Raw genomic sequence first — 21,905 nt, 5'->3', positions numbered from 1 at the left:
TTAGGAAATTGGGGTAATCAGTAGTAATAATGGCTATCACAATCATCATACTACACACATTAAAAAGACCTTCCGTTGATCATGCATACATAATGTTATAAATAAATTCTGACTGCTTTAAAAAATATATATATATATCAATATATATTTACATAGAATTTCTTGCTTTTAACAAACTTCTTTGAACACCTTTAAAACTAACAAAGCACACACTTTTTTGCATAATTGGACTAGTTATTCATTTATTTAAATAAAGCATCAATATAAATATGGGAATTTTTCTTCATTTTTACCAATAAATTTTGTTGTACTTAGCATGTTTCCAAATCATTCAACTCCTTACACACATCAAATCTTTAAGAGAAAAAGATTAACAAATTGGAAATGACTAAATATTATCAATAAGTTAAAGTGAATTAATTTTGGCAAGATGGAGTGAGTATTTATTATTATTAAATGATAAAATAAAGTACATATTATAACTATACATAATTAATTAACTTAAAATTGAAGTATATAACACTTTTAAGTTCTTGAGATGACAGTGAAATTAGTGTTTTTAATGTATCCAGCAATAAATCTTACTCATTTATAATTTGAAAATGGTTTATTTTCTAATATAAGTTTTGTTTATCAAAATTATTTTTCTGGTTTAATATATCAAATATAGCTCTTGTAAATAAAATAAAATGGTCTGTTTACTTAAAAACAAAATCTGTTTTGAACAACATACTATATGTAAAATTATATTACACTGTGGAACAGTAGTAGTAAACACAACTATTCTTCACTTCAATTTTTTATACTGACAGGAACTAGACATCAAATTCTAAGAAATGATTGTAAATAAATGGGATTTTATCTAACAAAACTGTCTCATTAGTACTTGCAGTAGCAAACAAAGCATATATAAGAAATCTTTAAAGTGATCCTCTTTTAAACAACATAGATGGCTGAACTTTCTGGATAACAAATCAAAACCGTTAACATTAGTAGTAATAAAATCTCATGTAAATAATAAATTTTACAAGAATTCTAGTGAAAGCATTTGTAATAATAAACTAACATTTAAATTTAGTAAAATGTTGGTAACTGCTAACTCAAATTAGGGGTTCTAAAACGTGTTTTGGTTCGTTAAGAGTTAGTAGATGCACTGGTAACAGGTTAGAAAGAGTTAAATAAAATTAGTTCAGTTAAAAAATGTTATACCAGTTTCACAACTGTCTGCAATTTGAGTCTTTCATCTTCCAGTTATTTTATAAATAAGTTAGTCCCAGTTATTTAGTCTTTCATAGATCTGTATAATTTCTCCTATACTTTAAATATTTCCAAATTAGAATAGCCATAGCCCATTCATCAAAATAAATCTACTTATTAAAGACTGTTTTCATAAAAATTTCTCACAAACAACAAATGAAAAGATTTAACACAGATTAGAATATTGACGTTGTACAATTAAAAAACTAAAGTACAAATGCAATCTCAACCTGTTTAATCAATGATAATTCTTTTCTCATTCTTTAGATTCAATTCACAGTATAATGAACTTTATTTCTATCAACAGTTGTTCTGTATTTATCAGTTAGCCATCTCAAGTTTCAATTTTTATTTATCATATACCATTAGTATTCACATACCATTACCATTCTTATATTAACATCTCTTATCAAAGGATTCATTAAAAGTATTTTGCTGTTAAATTAATTCTAACATAACTTTTACAGGTTAATGCTATTTTGCTGCATTTAATTCACACAAATGAATAATTTGCACAATCTCTTTAAAATTGTATCCTATCTTTTGTTTAATAAATTATAAAATCATATAAATAAATAATTTCATAATTTATTAAAATGTAAGTAAGATAAATAAATAAAATATGGACTATTACACAGTCCAGCTTTAGCTCATTTAACTTTCAGAATCAATTTTAAACAAGTTTTGAAGATTTCCATAACATTTATCAGTATTAAATAAGTCTGTATTAACATCTTATATAAAAATATTTACAGAAAATAGCATTTTTTAAATGTTTAAACACTATAAAATAAGGATTAAATATGTTCCATTACATATCTTGTCTTTGGTAACTAAAACATCATTATGAGTTAAACATCTTTCTGCAAAATTTTGAAATTAAAAAACATTTAAACATTCATTTGGCTATAGTCCAAAAACAATAAAAAATATTTCCAACCAAGTATCCAAATTTCACTAAATTACTCACTACAAAGTACTATTGAAGAGGTGACAAGTAGAAATTTGATTCTTATAAAGCAGAAGCTGTGTTTACAAGTTTCATGTCATAAAAAGTTAATCGTCTTTGATTCTTTTGATAAGACAATTTAACCCAATTATTTTACACATTAAAACTTTTAAATCAAGAGTATTTTCTTAATTTTATTTACATTTCTGTCTTATTAAAACATTTATCAGAATGAGTTAAAAAACTATACTGTAATACGTTAATAAAACAAGAAAAATGATGACAATACAGTACAAACAAACTGTTAATACAGTGTCAAAGTTCTTTGTAGCTGAGTTATGTCATTAAAAGATGTGAAAAATATTGTAAAGAGAGATTGAATACACATTAACTTAAGCTTTCAAGTCTAACAGTAATTAGTGTAAAATAAATCAGCAAAACAGTAATATTTATATTGCATTTCCATCATTCTTTTATTAATATCTCTCAGACAATCATTAAAAGCATGCTATCCCTAAAGTAAGCCATAAAACATGCAAGGGTTGTTTTTTTCCCAAGGATTTCAAGTAAAATTGTTGAGAAATATCAGAAGTAAAATATCTCATCTACTATTTTTATATGATAAAAATGATTTAAAAGGTGATTCAGGTGATAAAACAACAGAAAATCCAGCTTTCACAACTAAAACATTTCTATTGGTGCAACATTTTTCAACATAAAATGCTGGTTTTTTTAATGAATTTTACAGCTATTACTATCTTAATAAAACTCATAAATTAATTTAATTTAAAATAAAATTGATCAAAACTCATTTAATACAAATTATAATCTTTACACTTAACATAAAATTCAAAGTAACAGCATTAAAGACAATTAATTAATTGTGACTAATTAAAATTGATAATGATTATTATTCAATTATTTGTTAATTATATAATAAAGCCTCTTAATTTCTTTTGTCTGTAAATAAAAGTTACAATCCGAATCCACATTTCATTAATTATATATTTTTCCCAATGCTTATGTAACACATTTAGCAGAACTGATTACTTGGATATGTGCTGTCAGTTTTGATACCTTATCCTCTAAACAACAATTATTTCTCTTTTTTTCTGTCTCTTTGAGAACAACAATTATTCTTTGGAGACAATTGACACACAAAAAACACTAAATATTTCTCTTTTTTTTCAGTTTGTTAATCATTGTTCAGAATTTTACTCACAAAGAAATGTTAATTTAGACAGTTACACTTACATATATTCATACTTAAATACATTCAGTACAAGATTAATAAGAATTATCATTTCTTATTATTATGACAAATAATGCCTTCAGGAGCATTTAATATTTAACAGGACACATTAACAAATCACTTCCAATAAATATTTAATAACAACAAATTATGAATTAATATTTATTTAGGCCTTTATTTCAAAATGGCCAGTCTGACCTACAAAACTAGAATAATATTTTTATGAATTTTAATAATGGAAATTCTTTCATCCTCAAGTATTCAAGATTCCTCAGCTAAAAATGTATTAAAATAATGAATGCTAGAGAAAGACAAAAAATTGAACTCCCAAATAATCAAAACCCAGGTAATGTGAATTAACGTAAGAAGATTTTAGTTACCCAGGTAATGTGAAAGAAAACTTCACAGTTTATNTCATAACAGGATCAGCCAGCAGAGATAAGCGACAGGCAAAAACATCAAGAGCCAACATCCAAACAAGATTCGAAGCAACAAATTTAAAACAATCTGCAAAGAAACCAGATCCAAAATCTATAAAAATCAAAGTTAAAATCAAGGAAAACTTAACGCATGCCATTTACAAAGAGAAATCACTTAAGTGTAGAGCCAGTCTTAATACAAAGTATATATAGATGATACATATACAATGGGTAGAGGTTACTTTTAAGTATATAACTCATGTATACATGTATAAATAATGACCTAAAGGTAATTTCTACCAAGATAATTACATAAACACATTACATCCTTCCTTTGTAAGTACTTTGTAACAGATAATCTTTAAAAAAACTTAATACAAAACTAGAACAGGTTAATAAGCAGGATAGAAGCAATGATGAAAACTTTGTTGTGAAGCCTAAATCAATGATCTCAATGGAGAAATGCCAACCTTTATACAGCTTTGTTAACCGCAATTCACGCTCCGTAACGTTGTTTTGTGTCATATTTTTAAAATTTTATCGGTTAGAGGAAGGATCTAGTGGGGTCCGAAAATGTTTGCGATTGAAATTCTTTCACATCGGTTATAGGTTTGGAGAAAATTTATTGTTATATTGTTCTGGTGTGCATTGGTTATTTATTTAATAAACTGTATATTACTGTATAGCCCCATACATACATACCATATTATCCTAATGAACAGTGCCTTTTAATAGTAAGCATGCTGACTACTGGAGGAATATAAAGATTATTATAAACTGAAAAATTGTATAGTATTCAATGTTGTCACTCTTACTTTATGTTGAAGTAAAGTGAGTGTGTTGCATTGTTGTTTGAATAACAATAAAGTGAAAAGGTTACCAGATTTATTTCATTAATAATAGCCCTGAAATAAGTTGCACCCAATTCCCAAAGAACAGAAACAATAGTCAACAATAGAAACAATAATTGTAAGCACCCGAACAAACAGCACAGTTGCAAGCTGTAAAAAGTTATAGACAGTATATTTATTTGTATATACTGTATATAGTGGGGCTATACAAATATTTTAACTTTATTATTTTCTTTAGAGAAACTAAAGCAAAGAAATTAACTTTTCGTTTTTCTTACTTGTCCTTGAATGAAATTCAATTAAACTAACTTTCTTACTTTTACACTTTTTTTTTTGTTTGTTTGAATGACCTTGAAGAGAGGCAAAAATATTTGAAAGTAATATTTTGTTTATTTTTATCATCCATTCCACTGAAACTTCATTAAAGTTAAAAATGCATTCATAGAGCAGAAAATTAATTAGTCATTGAATTTTTAACACCAGAAACAAAAGTATATACAGGTTTCTTTTGGCAGAAACTTCTACATTCTCTTATATTAAATCTAATTAATTACTATAATTTTTTGAACAAAAACACAGCAAAGATTACACTTTACCACCCTTTACACAAAGGAAGCATAGCAGTAGTTTCACCATTTGCTTAATATTAAATTAGTATTAATATTGAATTAATAATCTTCAAATATCTTAAAAGAGTAATTTGTTGCTTTAATTAGGGAAATTTAATTAATAAAGAAGCAACTCCTACTGAATGCATGTACAAAACATTAATCATCACACATTGAACACTTGCCTCTAAACTGTAGTAAAACATGTATCTACCAATTATCTGACCTAATTACATTTGACACATTTAAATGTAAGTGAAAAATATAAAAATTATGTGCAAAAAATACTATTTATAATAAAAGAAAATAATTTAAACTGTTTCATTATACTTAATATAACTTAAATTATATTATTAAATATTTAGAATAAACATTTATTAAAATGTTAAATTTATATTTTCTCTTTATTTATCATCATCAATAATAATTTATATTATAATTTGTACTTAATATGTAATTTCTCAATAATATACATTCAAGTTTTGTATTATTTTGACATATATAGCCATAAACAAAACAAAAATTGTGTTATAATTCATTTAATAAAATAAATTATGTATCTAGCAATCAAGAGAATTTTTGTATGGATAGATTTAGGTCAATCAAAGCTAAAGTCATTAAAATACATGATGAGAGTTAATGAAAAAGTACTAATGCACTTAAAACATTTTGATATGTAACTTTCTCTAAATTTCTTAAATGGAGAAGTAGGAATGTAATTACAAAGATCGACTGAAATTACACACACACTTCATAATTGAAGGCTGTTTTGAAGATTACATTTTAAAAGCATTTAAATCTGACTCTTAATTGACTTGAGATGCCTGGATATTGGGCCTTGATTCTTACCCTCTATGATAAGATAATATCTTATTTACACTGAATGACTCATTGGCTTGGCCATCACAAAAGACAGACAATGACATTTGGATTTAAATCATTCTCAAAATACCAAGATTTATGAATCCAAATTCCTCACAGCATAAGAGAATCCCTTAATGTACAGTTAACTAGTTAATTAATTGATATGCTAACAAAGAACATTAAGACAGACCATAATTTCTCCTATTGTGAGTATAATGCTCAATAAAATATACTAGAGAGGCGATAAGAAATGACATTTGAATCTAAACTGATCTCTAAGCAAAGAGATTGAAATCCAACTATCTCATAACAGTAAAATAATCCCTTAATATACAGTTAACTAGTTACAATATCAACTAATTTGTTAACAAATTAAGACAGACCACAACTTCACTTATTATTTAAATAACCATACATCCTAGTTTATCCAAGATGGTCCCCAGTTCCGTCTGTTTTTTAACCCTCAAAAATATAAAATGGTTTTATTTAAAATGTTATTCTAAGTCTTCTAAATTAACAATCAATTCATATGTCAATATACAGTATAAGTAATTTTTAAAAAGCAATTAAGTTTAGCCAATTTTCACTCACTTTTACATTATAAACAATATAGTCATCCTATCTATTATGGCAGAACAACTCAATCATTTATGTTTGACAACACATCTGCGAAGAAAAAAGCTCAAAAGGACTTTCTAAAGGAAACTGACCCATATTTAGTGGTTACAAACACCAAGAAAACACAGAAAACTCCATTTGGCAAGGTGCAAACCCACACCCAACTATCAGCATTCATCCAGTCGGCCACTGGTGGATGCAACTCATAACAGGATCAGCCAGCAGAGATAAGCGACAGGCAAAAACATCAAGAGCCAACATCCAAACAAGATTCGAAGCAACAAATTTAAAACAATCTGCAAAGAAACCAGATCCAAAATCTATAAAAATCAAAGTTAAAATCAAGGAAAACTTAACGCATGCCATTTACAAAGAGAAATCACTTAAGTGTAGAGCCAGTCTTAATACAAAGTATATATAGATGATACATATACAATGGGTAGAGGTTACTTTTAAGTATATAACTCATGTATACATGTATAAATAATGACCTAAAGGTAATTTCTACCAAGATAATTACATAAACACATTACATCCTTCCTTTGTAAGTACTTTGTAACAGATAATCTTTAAAAAAACTTAATACAAAACTAGAACAGGTTAATAAGCAGGATAGAAGCAATGATGAAAACTTTGTTGTGAAGCCTAAATCAATGATCTCAATGGAGAAATGCCAACCTTTATACAGCTTTGTTAACCGCAATTCACGCTCCGTAACGTTGTTTTGTGTCATATTTTTAAAATTTTATCGATTAAAAATAGGTTTTTATAACTTAAATTTATAAAATATGATAATTGCGTAAAAAAACGGTTGCTAAGCAACCGTTGACTTACCGTTTAATATATTACTTCATTAATAAAAATAACCAATTATTTAACATGATAATCTTATCCCTTTTCCGTTTTAAAACTTTGCGTTACGTTTGATTTTAAACACTGTGACAATAAAGTGACAATAAATACATTTTTTTACTTTATCGTCTGACTTCGACGACTAAAAACACCATTCTACTAACTGACGTCACCCGTCATTATCAGCTCCCTCTTGAGAACGTCAAATGTCATTTAACGTTTCGTCATTCATATTAACTATAATAACCCTAATCTGGTATACATTCGTTTCCGAAATATAGACTCTAGTTTCTCTATTAAGATTATTATTACTTTGATTCTTATAGAATACAATAATTAAATTATAAAGTGATAAATTTTCTTTGTAAAATTTAGTCTATTTTTTCAATATACTTATGTTTTTTTCCTATTTTACTCTTTCCGCCCTGTGGCACTAAAAGGGCTTTTTTTAGCAAGCCCATTATGGGTTCGGCTAGGCCCACAATGGGGTGGTCGGGTAGAAAAGGACGCGTCCGTCGGGGTATTTCGGACCCACCCGAAAAATTCCTGGGGATTTTTCGACCAGATTCGGATTCGATTCCGGGTCCCCCAAAGCGGTAATGGCTGCTTCCGTCCCCCACCACCCGGCCGCCCCATTGTGGGCCTGGCCGAACCTATAATTGGTATGCTAAAAAGAGGCCCTCTTAGGGCGGAAAGAGTTAAAACAAAAAAAGTACGGGCGCTACCATTCTTTTCTTTCTTTCACCGTCATTCCTGAATTCCTAGAAATAGCAGCACATTTCCATAATAGCGGAGATGTAGAGAGACCGCTATTAGCGAACGTATTGCAGATATAGCCGGAACTGACAGCTCACAAGAAATTTCTGGGATTGTTCATCAGGATTCGATTTCGGCTCTCGCAAAGCAGTAAGTAAGCTGATGCTTTAACCGTCCGTAGTATTTTTAATTGATTAAAATAATGTAAATATTTTTTCAGAAGCGCTGGCTGATCTTGATATCGGCATTAAGATCAATGGAGAATGTTTTGAAAAACATTCGTTATGCCGATCACACGGCAATTATCTCCACAAGTTTTAAAGATCTTCAGATGTTGCTAGATCGAGTCAGAACCTCAAGCAAAAAATATTGTTTAGATCTCAACTTCGAAAAGACCAAATATATGGTCATAAGTCGGATATCAACTCAGGGCAAGTTGATGGCTGAATAAAAGGAAATGAAAGAGTAGAAAATTTTAATTACTTTGGAAGTATTTCAAGTGATAACTGAGATCGTGATAAAGAAATCAGAGCGCGAATAGAAAAGGCAAGAACTGCTTTCACAAAAATGAAAAAATTTCTGTTTTAGAAACTGTTGTTTTAGATGATTATTCTAGTTTTCGTATCAAGGATAGGTCTTATCCTTGATACGAAAACTAGAATAATTAGATCCGGTGCTATTGTACGGAGTTGAATTTTGGACCGTATCTGAAAATCCGTATTTTCAAAACATCTGAAAAGACGATCGAAGCCTTCAAAATGTGGATTTACCGAAGGCTTCTAAGAGTATCCTGAGTAGAACATGTGACCAATGTAGGAATATTTTCGAGGAATGAACATGGGCGTAGCCAGAGTTTTGTTATGGGGGGCCTAGTGGAGGCCAACCTGACACAAAATTGAATTATTTCAAATTATTGTTCATTATTGGGCACCGAGCAAGCCGTTCACCTTTTTTTAGTATTCAAAACTTTTATTTTAGCTTTAGGTTTTTACAAATCGACTCAACACTTTTTCGGCTGTGATTTCCTGAAGAGGGCACCAGGTTCCCTGGGAGGGGCCGTGCCCACCCAGGCTTCCCCCTCGCTACGCCCATGGGAATGAATAAACAAGTACTGCTCAACACCATCAAACAAATAGAGCCGGAATACTTCGTTCACATTATGAGAAATGGTGTCAAGTACCGAATCTTACAAGTCGTTATACAAAGGAAAATCTCTGGAAATAGAGGACCAGGACGACGTCGAATCTCATGACTGAAAATCTCGAGGGACTGCTGTGAAATGTCTTCAGAAGAACTATTCAGAAGATCCAGCAATGGAATACGTTAGCCGTGACGACAGGCAACATCCGAAACGGATAAGGCACCAAAAGAAGAAAATAATATAAACTAAGAAGTTCGAGATAAACCAAAACTTCCGTTGCTATTGCTTCGGCAGAGCCAAGAAATCCAAAACTCGTCTCTCCAATAAACGTCCTTTCGAATAAGTGCACATTTTGAGATTGCGCATTCTGTTAATTAATTCGCTTCATTCATTGACGAAATATTTAAACTTTAATTTTACAGACCTAGTATGCAGGCTGCTTTGGTGGTGGAATGCTGAGGTACAATCCGCAGTTAAACAAAAGAAAGAGGCAAAGAAAAGATGGGACTTGATGGAAAGGCCTGAAGATAAAGAAACTTACCATTTGGCAAATAAAATGACTAAAAAGGCGGTGAATATTGCGAAAGCAAAGGCGTTAGAAGAGGCTTATAAAGTTTTCGAAAGGAAAGATGGGGAAAGGCAGTTGATGAGAATTTCCAAAGCAAGGCATCAAAAGATTTTATCTCTATTAAATTGATTAAAGATGATAAAGGAGTGATATTACAAGATTACGAAAGAGTCAAAGAAAGATGGAAAGTATATTTTAGGAATTCATTGAATAAAGAAAACCCCAGAACTTTACACGAAGATGGAGAGGCGAATGAAAGAGTGGTGCAAAGATATTAGAAGAAAAGAAGTGGGAAGGGTGCTTAGGGAAATGAAGATGGGGAAAGCAGTAGGCACTGATCGGATTCCGGTTGAAACTTGGAGAGGTTTGGGTAAGGAGGGGATTGATATCCTCTGGGACCTTATGAAGAAACTCTGGCAGCAGGAGAAGATCCTAGATAAATGAAGGAAAGTATTCTTGTGCTGGTGTTTAAAGGTAAAGGGGATGTACAGGATTGTGGGAATTAGAGAGATTTAAAGTTATTGTCTCATACTATGAAATTTAAGAGAAAATTGTCGAAAGAAGGATTAGACAGGAATCTGAGATTAAAGAGAAACAGTTTTATTCCGGGAATGGGTACAACTGATACTATTTTTGCTTTGAAACATCTGATGGAAAGGCACAGGGAAATACAGGAAGATTTGCACACGGTGTTCATAGATCTAGAAAAGGCGTATGATTGGCTACCAAGACGAGATATGGAGATGTTTGAGGGAAAAGAATGTTCCAGAAAAATATGTTATGCTCGTCAAAGAAATGTATGAGGGAGTCTCCGCTCCCTCGTACATTTCCTAGCTTAGGTATTACAGAATGGTTCTCTGTGAATGTTGGTTTACATCAGGGATCGGTCCTTAGCCCTTATCTGTTTGACCCGATAATGGACGTGTTGGATTGTGACGTGAAGTGTAGTGCTCCGTGGAGTATACTGTTTGCGGATGATATTGTGCTGTGTGAACCTTCCCAAACCAAGGCTGAGAAGAAACTGGAAGAGTGGAGGAAAGTTTTGGAAGAAAGGGGCATGAGGAATAGCAGAACTAAAACAGCTTATATGATCTGAATGGTAGGGACAAGTGTAATATTAAAATCCAAAATGTGCCGCTTCCTATGGTTTAAGTATCTAGGGGTCTTTGTCGAGATGGGAGGAGGATTGAACTCGCAAGTGTAACACAGAATTTAACGTAGATGGTTGAATTGGGAGGGAGCTGAGAGGCGTGTTATACGACAAGAAAGTTAGCTGCAATCCGAAAGGAAAATTGTATAAATCAGTTGTTAGACCCGCAATGTTATATGGAGCTGAGACACGGACAATCACAAGAGCCCATGAAAGAAAGATGGCGGCGGAGATTTCTCATCTCCGCCGCCTCCATCTTTCTTTCATGGGCTCTTGTGATTGTCCGTGAGAATGTTGAGATGGATGTGTGTAGTGTCAAGGAAGAATAGAATAAGGAACGAGTTTATCAGAGTTTAGAGGAAAAAATATATTTCTTACTAGACTATACATATACATGATACATATACAGTCGACCCCCCTATAACACGGTAGATACATTCCGTTCTTTATGAAATTCATGTTTTACGAGTCCTCAAATACATGAGCCAATCATAGCCCGGCACGTATGCAGTTTACGGACTACGGCTGTTTGAAAGATTTTCTTCCATAAAATTAATTCGACTCAACATTTCCAAAACACGTAAAACTTTTTGGGAATAATCCATATAAACTATGCTATAAACAAAAAATTGTAGAATTACTTACCGAGTGTGCACCGTTCGACGACGCCATTGCTTAAGCTTGTTTTCGTCGTGGAGCAGCGCATCGAACGGGGGGCGCGTGTTTCCTGATAGATTATTTTTCTGCAAAAAATTTTCTGAACTTTGGAGACATTATTAATATAAATATAATTTTTATGGACGTTAAATAATAAATGTTTTTTGTAGGTCCGCTACTCGTTTAAACTCAACGGTTTGGCAATATCCGCTATTGGTATAGANTCCTGATAGATTATTTTTCTGCAAAAAATTTTCTGAACTTTGGAGACATTATTAATATAAATATAATTTTTATGGACGTTAAATAATAAATGTTTTTTGTAGGTCCGCTACTCGTTTAAACTCAACGGTTTGGCAATATCCGCTATTGGTATAGATTAGACCAATCCTGTCGCGACACGAGTCGGCGATGACGTTTTACCGTTATATAGGAGTCTCTTTTAGCGTGTTTATACGAATACGGTCGCAATTTTTTCGCCGCGATATACGAATCCGAATTATATGAACCCATTTTATAGGGGGTCTACTGTACATGTATATGTATAGTCTAGTAAGAAATATATTTTTTGTTCTAAATATGAATTCGTCCCTGCAATTTTTTAAAAGAGTTTATCAGAGGTTCTGTTAAGGTCGGTCCCTTGAGCAGGTTGAGGTGGTTTGGTCACGTAGAGCGAAGTAGTGAAGATTATGTTGGAAAGAGGGTCGGAAAATTGATAATGAAAGGAAGGAGGAAGAGAGGAAGTCCAAGGCTGCGATGGAAAGATAAGGTAGAATAAGACTTGAATAAGAGGAGACGCCCTTAATAGGAAGAAATGAAGGAAACATATTAGAGAAGGAAACGCGACCTCACATAAACATGGGAATAAAGAAGTATGCAGGCTGCTAGTATGGCCGAAGCCGAAAAGATGCAAATAGAGACGTTGCAGAAAGAATTCGAAAATTATTTATCATTCTTTTTGGCAAATCTCGTTCGTTAGTTGTGAAATGGGAATTATGTTAGCAATTTGTAACGTAAATCTTAAACTTTTTCTTTTTACTTTTTCCGCTCTCTTGGCACTACGAGGTCTCTTTTTGCAAGCCCATTATGGATTCGGCCAGGCCCACAATGGGTCGGCCGGGTGGTGAGGGACGAGGCCCGACATATCCGGACGGACTACCCAATGAAAAATTCCTGGGAATTTTTCGTGGGTTAGTCCGTCCGGATATGTTGATCCCCGTCCCCACCACCTTCCCCATTGTGGGCCTGGCCGAATTTATAATGGGCTTGCTAAAGATTGGCCACAGTGAGAAAAAAAATTATACATTATACATTAATTCAACATTTTAAGTGAGAAGAAGAAAACATTGGGTACGTTCGTAAAGTCAAACGAAAATGACGTCATCGTTATTTTTATTTCGTTAGACTTTTCGACCGATTAGTTTATAACAAAATGGCTGTTTCTAAAATCGAAGATACGAATGTTGCTAGTGCAGTCTTTTCCGAAATATTTTCCTTAGATTGCTTCGGGTGGACAGTTATTTCTATCATTTCACCTTTTAATCCATAACTTAAACTAGTGATTCTCAACCTTTTTTTCGTCACGGTACACTTTTTTAATAATTTAAAAATTTGGCGGCACGTAGGGTTACTTCGGTAAGTACCGCAGGACAACCGGTGACATCATAACAGTGACTTTTAAACGCAGTTGGTTATTTAGGTAACATTTTCTAATCGACTTGGTAGCGGCCGGATAGCCGAGCGGTCCAGGTGGCAGCCTACCGCTCTGGGGAACCCGGGCTCGAATCCGAACGGGTCGAAAGATCCCAGGAATTTTCCAGGGGATCCTTCCGGATATGTCGGGCCCCGTCCCTCACCACCCGTCGCCCCATTGTGGGCTTGGCCGAACCCATAATGGGCTTGCAAAAAGAGGCCCACCTAGTGCCCGCCGGGCGGAGAAAGAGTTAAAAAAAACGCCTTGGTAACTACCGGTAGTTACCGGTAACACCGGTTACAATTCCCAAACGCGCTCTAGGAAGACAGAACCGATTGAACTAGTTGTCTGACGTCGTTTATGTTCGGGTATTCGCAGTGGCGGCACACTTCAAAAAGTGCCGCGGCATAGTGGTTGAGAATCACTGACTTTCGAGTAGATTTAGAAACATCGATATCATCTGGCGCCATTTTCTTAACGAAGTAACTACTCTTTCCTTCGTGAACTTCGTTAGAGTTTCGTTCGAAACGTCGTCACCACAGAGCATGTGTACTGAGCGAGACTACTACTTTTTGACCGATTCGTTACTAACTCGTTTGACTTTACGAACGTACCTATTTATGTTTATTAATAAAATGCGATAATTTTTATTTATTATCTTAANTTTTTTGCGAGACTTTTTAAAATTTTTTAAGAATTAATTACAATTTCTAACAGATTTTTTTTTTTCTGGAAAAGGCTTCCTGGAATGATGCTACAGTTCCTACTTTATCTACCTCATCCGATAAGTCGATTTTACTTCTTACGTGTACTTCTTTCTATTAGATCATAGATACAAATATATAAAAAGTAGATAAATCTAATGTAAAATAATATATATATATATATAAGGGGGGAGGGAAATTTAAGTTATGAAAGTGGCAACGTATATTACGTAAGACGTCAACATCAACTCGATCTGTTGCCGTCAATAACAAAATGGCGGCCGTAATCAAAGGCAGACGATATTTCGGTTGTGTTATTCGTTTCAATTCTGACCGAGAGTACGTCGCCTGAATATTTCCAAGAAAAAACTGGAATATCGAAATATGGTACCCAAAATCTTATTTTAATCGTTATATTTTCGAAATTGTTTAATTGTAATTGAAATTTCGAATGTATATGACGACACAGCACAGAAAATGCTACTTTTTTAAAATTTTACACAAAAATCGATTACTGGAATTTTAAATATGAAAATATTTTAAGTTTTAATTCATTTTTGTGCAGCTGTCAAGCAAATTTAATATATTGATTCATTTATTTACAGATTGACATAAGCCTAAAAATAAATAAATTAGTGTCATGGCTTACTGACATACATCAATATACAGTGTAACAGAATGTTGTTGGTTTACAAATATAAAGCGACTTTAAACACCAAAGAAACCTTAATAGAACTTTAATTAAAATTGTTTCGGACAAATGTTTTCAATCTACAATTAGACTGGCTTCGGGTCTGTATGATTTGACGCCGTATCGGCATGTGTGAAAGAACGATGAGTTTAAAATCAGAACAAATTAGAAATTTTGAAAATTATGTTTGGAAATGACGTGCTAAATTATTCAATAACTAGCCTTGTCGCTTAAGGAATGGATATGATACACGAACAAATACACACAAAAACTAGAAAATTACCAAAAATAAAGTTTAATGGAAGAAACAAATGTTGAAAATGTTCATTTCTTGCATTAAATTTTATTTTTCTTGATTTTATGGTTTTTTTGTGTATTTATTTGTATACAATAACTATGTGCAGGTGTATATTGGTGAGAAAAATCAAATATTGATATTAAAAAAAATTTAAATTTCTATCAATAGGATTGGGATCATTGTAAAATGATTGCCATGCATGAGATGTTTTTCTCTTTGTAATGAATGCATTCCCCTTTAGTTTGGCATTGAACATTTTTAGAGTTTCCACTGTTCTGATCTGCAAAGAGAGTGTATTTTATAAGACTGGTTGCTGTAGTTTTGTTTCTATTTTTTTGGAAGCATATGTGGCCAGATTTCTTTGGTATGCATTTAATTCATTTATCCGTCTAGTTTTGTGAAGAATAAAGGGAGTTATGATTCTGGTACAAATAAACATTGATTCTTAATAATTACTTTTAAAAGTTAATAATGTATAAAAAAATATATGAATTTTTTTAGGCAATATTCTAACTCTGCTAGGACACTTGGCATTTATATTTTGACTCTATATTAGGATTGTAGGTCCATTTCATATGTAAGCATATAAAATGGACCATCAAAGGAAAGCATGATGATACATATAATTTACAAACATACCTTCAAATATGTTCATAAATTATATGTATCATTTTTATCAATTTAATGTCGTGGTAATTATGCACATTTTTTTAAAAATTAGTTGACTATGACCGAAAAGGGGTGACATAAGATCCGAAACGTGTAAACGTGTATCAACTAAATGGACAAATGAAAGGATGCCTAGTGTTCGATTAATTGCACTTTATAGTGCTTACGAAACAAAAATGTACAATGACACAGTTTCAAATTGACAAAACACTTATAATGTTATTTTTCCATTTTATTTGTGTAAACAAAAGTGAACCCTCTGTACCCTAGATGATAATTGGGAAAGTAGGTTAGGGATGGAGGGGTGGTCTATGGATTTAATAGTCAATCACACATTTTTATAACATACTTATATCTAATAGCAAGTTTAATGGAGCCCTGAAAAGAGGTTTAAAAAAACTAGTAAAGAATAGTTATGAAGTATACATACAAGAAAGACTTCGGCTGAGGTGTTTAGCCGGCAGAAAAGAGGGTAAGGGAAAGGGCAGGGGAAGAAGGAAGGAGATGAGATAGATAGTAGAGAAAAGTAGGATCCTTCTGAATGATGTATGTATGACTACAGTATCCTCTATGTTTGATGTTGGCATGCAGTTTTTAGGCTGCAAGGCTGTAGTCCCCTGAAGGGTCTAAAAGAAAACCTAAGTGTAGCAAACACCAATGATTCAGTGCTGCCACGAATAGCTAAGTGTAGAAGTTAGTGCAAAATGGCTGTAAGTAGGAAGACTTAATAACTACTTAATGCTAATGAAACTGAACGTGAGTGCAAATCTTAATACTACTTAACAGTTAGACAGACAGACTGTGAAAAAAACAAACAAACAATGACAAACTAGATGAGATGAATGGACGGACAAAAGACAAACATGCAAGACCCCAAATTTTTTTTTTTTAATATAATTTTATTTATTTTTATTTTTAAACATTAACTTACTAACTAAACTAACTTACCATAACCTAGGACAAACCTAACCAGAAATCAAGCTAAGAGTCCCTAATATAACTTACAACTAGGACTAACTTAAACTGAAAAGAAGGAAAATAAGAATTAAAATACAAAGTTGAAAGCAGCTATATACTGACAGTTGAAAGAAAGCAAGGTAAAGCTAAATTTCATCTGTGCTCCCAAGATCCCCTCTAAGGGATATGAATGCGAGTATACGATGGAACATTTAATGCATGTGAATGAGATTGTGCAGGTTGCAAGGCCAGTTGTACTCTTCAAGAATAGCAGCTCTCATTAAACTATTCCTAATGTGACTGTACCTGTTGCAGTGAAAAACTAAGTAAACTGGGGTTTGGTCCTCCCGAATACCACAGTCGCATTGTGGATTGTCTCCAAGGTTAAATGTAGGCAAGTATTGCTTAAAGTTGCTGTGTCCTGTAAGTAGCTGGGTGAGGGTGTAACTAGGATAAAAGTGGCAAAGAATTGCAGTAGTGTCAACCTTGGGGATGAAAGTGTAGATGAGCCTACTAGTGTGTCATGGTCCCAGCTGTCTTGCCAGAGAATGAAGATTTGCTTCTTGACATAATTGTTGATGTACAAGGTAGGAATGTACTTGAAAGTACTAGTGACTGAAAACTTTGCAGCTTGTTTGGCAAGATGGTCAGCGGTCTTGTTGCTGAGAACTTTCGCATGACCTGGGACCCATTGGAAATCTATCTATTTTAATGTTGTCTGAGTATCTGAGGATGTGGTGTATGAGATGGACGAGTTTTAAGTGGCTATCAGACTTCGCAATCCTGTGTAAAGCTACTCTACTGTCAGAATAAATGTGAAAGTGTAAGTGGTGTCTTTTGTCCTTCCTACATCTAATGTGAATTAAGCTCATATAAATAGCTAAAGTTTACACCTGTACTATTGAGCATTGTATACCTAGATTGAAGCAAGTGTTGTGAAGCTCGTGGCCTAAGTTGGAGTAAACTACAAAAGTGGCACCCACATCGTCACCCATCTTGGAACTGTCAGTGTAAATCCTAAACATGGGATGATCACCTGGATCTTCGAAGTAAATATCGGGCAAGCTGATGGAAGGGGTGGTAATTGTAAGGTGGGAGGGTATTTTTGTTGATGCTGAACTTTTTGATATCATTGATTAAGGTCAAACTGGGGAGAATCTTACCTACTCTAATCATTTTGTCAACATCCAAGTCACTATAATCTTGCCAGGGTAAGGTGATGAGATTTTCCTGCCAAATAAAGCATTTAATTTCTAAGTTGATAGGGGTCAACCCTGACATTAGCAAAAGGGCACTAGTGGGTGCAGTCCTATAAGCCTTACAAATGCAGAGAGCTGCAATCCTTTCAACAGATAACAGTTTTTTACAGTTATGGACTTTGGCGGCCACGTGGTCCCAGACGTGTACGGCATAGAGGAGTGCTGGCTGAATTGCACCCCTGTAAATAAGCTTTGTAGCAGTAGGGCCAAGGCCACTTGTGTTCCTAGTAATACTAATGAGGACGTTGGCCGTCTTTTTAGCTTTGTCTGTGATGTATTTGATGTGCGGTGTGAAGTTAGGTCTCTCATCAAGAATAACACTTAAATATTTAATTTCCATCGTTTGCTTTATTCTGTGAGCACCTTCTAGGTAAGCTTCCTGGGTAAGCTTCCTGATTAGTGGCGCGTTCCTATCAACTATCATGCTTTCGCATTTGTCTGTGTTAATGGGTTGCCTATGCTTAATACTCCACTGGTGAATGTTATTGAGAATGTCGTTGCATATGTCCTGTAAGCATTCACTGTTCCTGTGTGAAGCTAGGATAATTGTGTTGTCCGCATAGCCCTGTATGTAGCAGCCAGGAGGCAGGGTGTCGTTTAAGTGCAGGATAGAGTTATAGGCTATGTTCCAGAGACCAGGACCAGACCTGGATCCCTGAGGACAGCCCCAAGTGATGGGTATGATTATGTTATTTTGTGTTGTATTGATATGAACAATTAAAAACAATTTTGTGTTTTTAATTGATGGAGATTATTGTGATTATATATATATTCGCATATTACCTTAAATTATTAAGCTTTTAATTGCAGTTTTTATGATTTGGTATATTAAACATACTACCGATGCCTGGTTCTCGCTTGTCAGACATGCACACACGCTCTGACCTTCTATCTTCTCCATGTGCAGCTCATTCCCTTACACATAGTGTAGACAAAAACATTGTGCATGTATATCAGGCTATATCTTGCTTCTGCTAAATACTAGTGCACAAGTGTATAGCTTATTGGTAATGGAATATATGACAGTATAGTTGCTAGATAGCCTTCTCGTTGGTTCAAATCCTATATTGGCTTCTATGAAAGATAGTGGCAAAGTTTAAATTACAAAGTAGTATCTCAAGATCAGTAAAAAATATTTTTTGTCTGGTTAAAATACTTAAAGGGAAAGTGACCAGATGTCAAAAAATGAGTGGCATAACCATGTGATATGGCCTTGAGTGTGCAAGGCAAAACAACACAATTTCATCTGTGATATGTGAATTAGGAAGAAGGAATGGATGGATGGATGGAAAGAATGGAAAATAAAAAAGGCAGTTTAGCATGGAGGTCTATTATGAAAGGGACAAAATTTCTGTAGATTTGTATAGATATAATAAATAACACTGGGGTTAAGTCATCTATGTACCAAAGCCTGTTACCGGTGTGAAACTCAAATAAAAACAAAAAGAATGAAAAAACAGTACTTCACAAAACAGTACTTTTTAGATACTCTGTACATATATATAATTTTAAAATAAATATATAAAGAAAATTTTATATATACATACATACAGTTGCATTCAGTAATATACTGTATTTATAAAGTAACTAGTCACTGTAGTTAATTTAATGAAGTAAGCAATACATCTTTAATAGTGAGTAAGGTTGGAGAAATGCTAAAAGTTTTATATCTGCTTAATGATACATCTTCATGTATGAATGAACATTAGAGAAATTCCTCTTTGTCTTGTCTTATTTACAGAGTGTTTCTAAAGTCCACGTACAGTTTTATACTTTGATAACTAGACACGTACAATTGTTAAACCATGTAGTAAACATTATTTGAGAATTTAACTTTAAAAGTTTTTACATAATTTTATCAATGTATTTCGTTTTATTTACAGATTTTGTTAGTGATCTCAAATGATGATGGCTCCAACTTTAACTTGTGGAAGTAATGTCAACAGCAGTCGTTGAAGGAAATATGCTATTCATTACAATAAACATGCCGCAATAAATAAATAGGGCATGCTCAATTCTGGAAACCAAAGCTTTCAATTTATTTTCTCTTGACACTCATTATTTGGGATCTGTAAATAAAATAAATTAACATTACATTAATAAAATTATTATGTAAATAATTTCAAAAGTTAAACTCTCAAGTATTATTTACTGCATAGTTTTAACATTTGTACATCTTTAGTTGTTAAAGTTTAAGCTGCTTATAGACCTTAAGATCGCCTTTTATATTGTTTGAGAGTGCCATACATAATACATTACTTGTTTATAGATTATAAGAGGGTGGATATTTTGAATGAGTAGCATGACAATGGGAAACATCCCCATTAGGGGAAACATAGGGACATTTCCATTTTCCATTTTTATTTTATTTACAACTTGTTGGAGTACAACAAATCCTGGCGCCATATACATATAGCCAGGTGAAAAGCGGAGTTGATGGTTACATAATAACGATACATTTAGTAGGATAAAATACATAATAAGGGAGTAGGGAAAAATAAGAAAATATGAAAGTATAATGATATAAAAATATAAAGGTATGAAATATGAGACAATAAAATTAATGGGTACATAGCAGTAAGAAGAATTATACATACATACAATTTGTACAAAATATACATATAGATAATTACATATCATTACAGTGATGCGAAAATAAGTGATATGAGATGCTGAGGTTAGTGATACAGTTATAAAAATACATAATATCAGGATGATGTGCAATAAAGGCACAGAACACAGTAAGTGAGGTTTCAGTTGAAAGCAGCAACAGTAGTCCTTTTAAAGTACATGTCAATGAGGTGAAGTAGTGCAGCATAGGTGTCACTATTGTTCATAATTCCGTGGAGGTTTTCAGGCCAGTGATAACCATGTGTCTCCATGGAGGTGCGAAGAAGGTGTCTCTCAAGCTCAAGCATTGGGCAGGTGAGTAGATAGTGAAGGCAGCCGTCTTCGACATCGCAAAGGGAACAGCTGAAGGTTGGAGAGTTAACAAATCTAGCCAGGTAGGAATAGAAGCGTCCGTGATTGGTAAGAAATTGGCTGGTACGTTGGGTCGGTCTATACCAGGGGATAGCAAGGAAGGTCTTGATGTTAGGAATGAGTTGATGGGTGATGGGATGATTTTGTCTGTCCCAGTCCTCCTGCCAAAGATCGAGGAGGTCGTTGCGAATGATGTTTTTTATAGTTTTAATATTGATCTTGCTGTAGACAATTGGAAGGTTGTTGTCTTCACAGGCGCTCTTTGCGAGTTCATCGGCCCTCTCGTTACCGAGAGTGCCCTGGTGGGCACGAGTCCAGTAGATGGAGTAAATGTTGCTGGATTTGTTGATGTCACTATGGATGCTGGTGGAGATGGGGTGGTCACAATGGTTTTTTAAGGCTGCAATAGAGGACTCGCTGTCGGTGATGATAGTAACAGTCTGGGAATCATAGTTCGAGGCAGTCCAAGCCACGGCCATGCTTATCGCGTACATTTCCGCCTGAAAGACGGTACAGTCTGCACCAAGTCTGTACCGCTCAGACGCAATTTCGGTGTTGTTTAGGTAGGCGACAAAACCGCTACCAACATTATTGTTACATTTAGACCCATCAGTATAGACTGTTAAATCGGTATGCTCAGGCTGGAAGAAGTTTAATTTATTAGGGATAGCAGGGTGATTGGAACGAGAGAAGTGGATGGCGCACTCGAG

General features: G+C 33.5%; 2 protein-coding genes across 2 annotated transcripts in view; one reads left to right on the top strand and one right to left on the bottom strand.

Moving 5' to 3' along the window:
• Window positions 1–7,869, bottom strand: part of LOC111619028 (phosphatidylinositol 4-kinase beta-like) — a 46,636-nt gene extending 38,767 nt beyond the window's left edge. The window contains exon 1 of the mRNA XM_023360662.1: window positions 7,653–7,869. The gene's annotated coding sequence lies outside the window, so the exon portion shown is untranslated. The remainder of the gene's footprint in view (window positions 1–7,652) is intronic.
• Window positions 7,870–14,568: 6,699 nt separating this feature from the next.
• LOC111619026 (F-box only protein 9-like) overlaps window positions 14,569–21,905 on the top strand; it is a 40,887-nt gene continuing 33,550 nt past the window's right edge. The window contains exon 1 of the mRNA XM_023360661.1: window positions 14,569–14,726. Coding sequence (XP_023216429.1) covers window positions 14,724–14,726 — 3 coding nt within the window. The 5' untranslated portion in view covers window positions 14,569–14,723. The remainder of the gene's footprint in view (window positions 14,727–21,905) is intronic.

The sequence above is a fragment of the Centruroides sculpturatus genome, unplaced genomic scaffold (genome assembly GCF_000671375.1).
Source record: "Centruroides sculpturatus isolate CEXI.00-Female unplaced genomic scaffold, Cexi_2.0 scaffold234, whole genome shotgun sequence".
Classification (NCBI taxonomy): domain Eukaryota; kingdom Metazoa; phylum Arthropoda; class Arachnida; order Scorpiones; family Buthidae; genus Centruroides; species Centruroides sculpturatus.
Note: the sequence above shows the minus strand (reverse complement) of the source record. Positions and strands in the feature narration are given on the sequence as shown.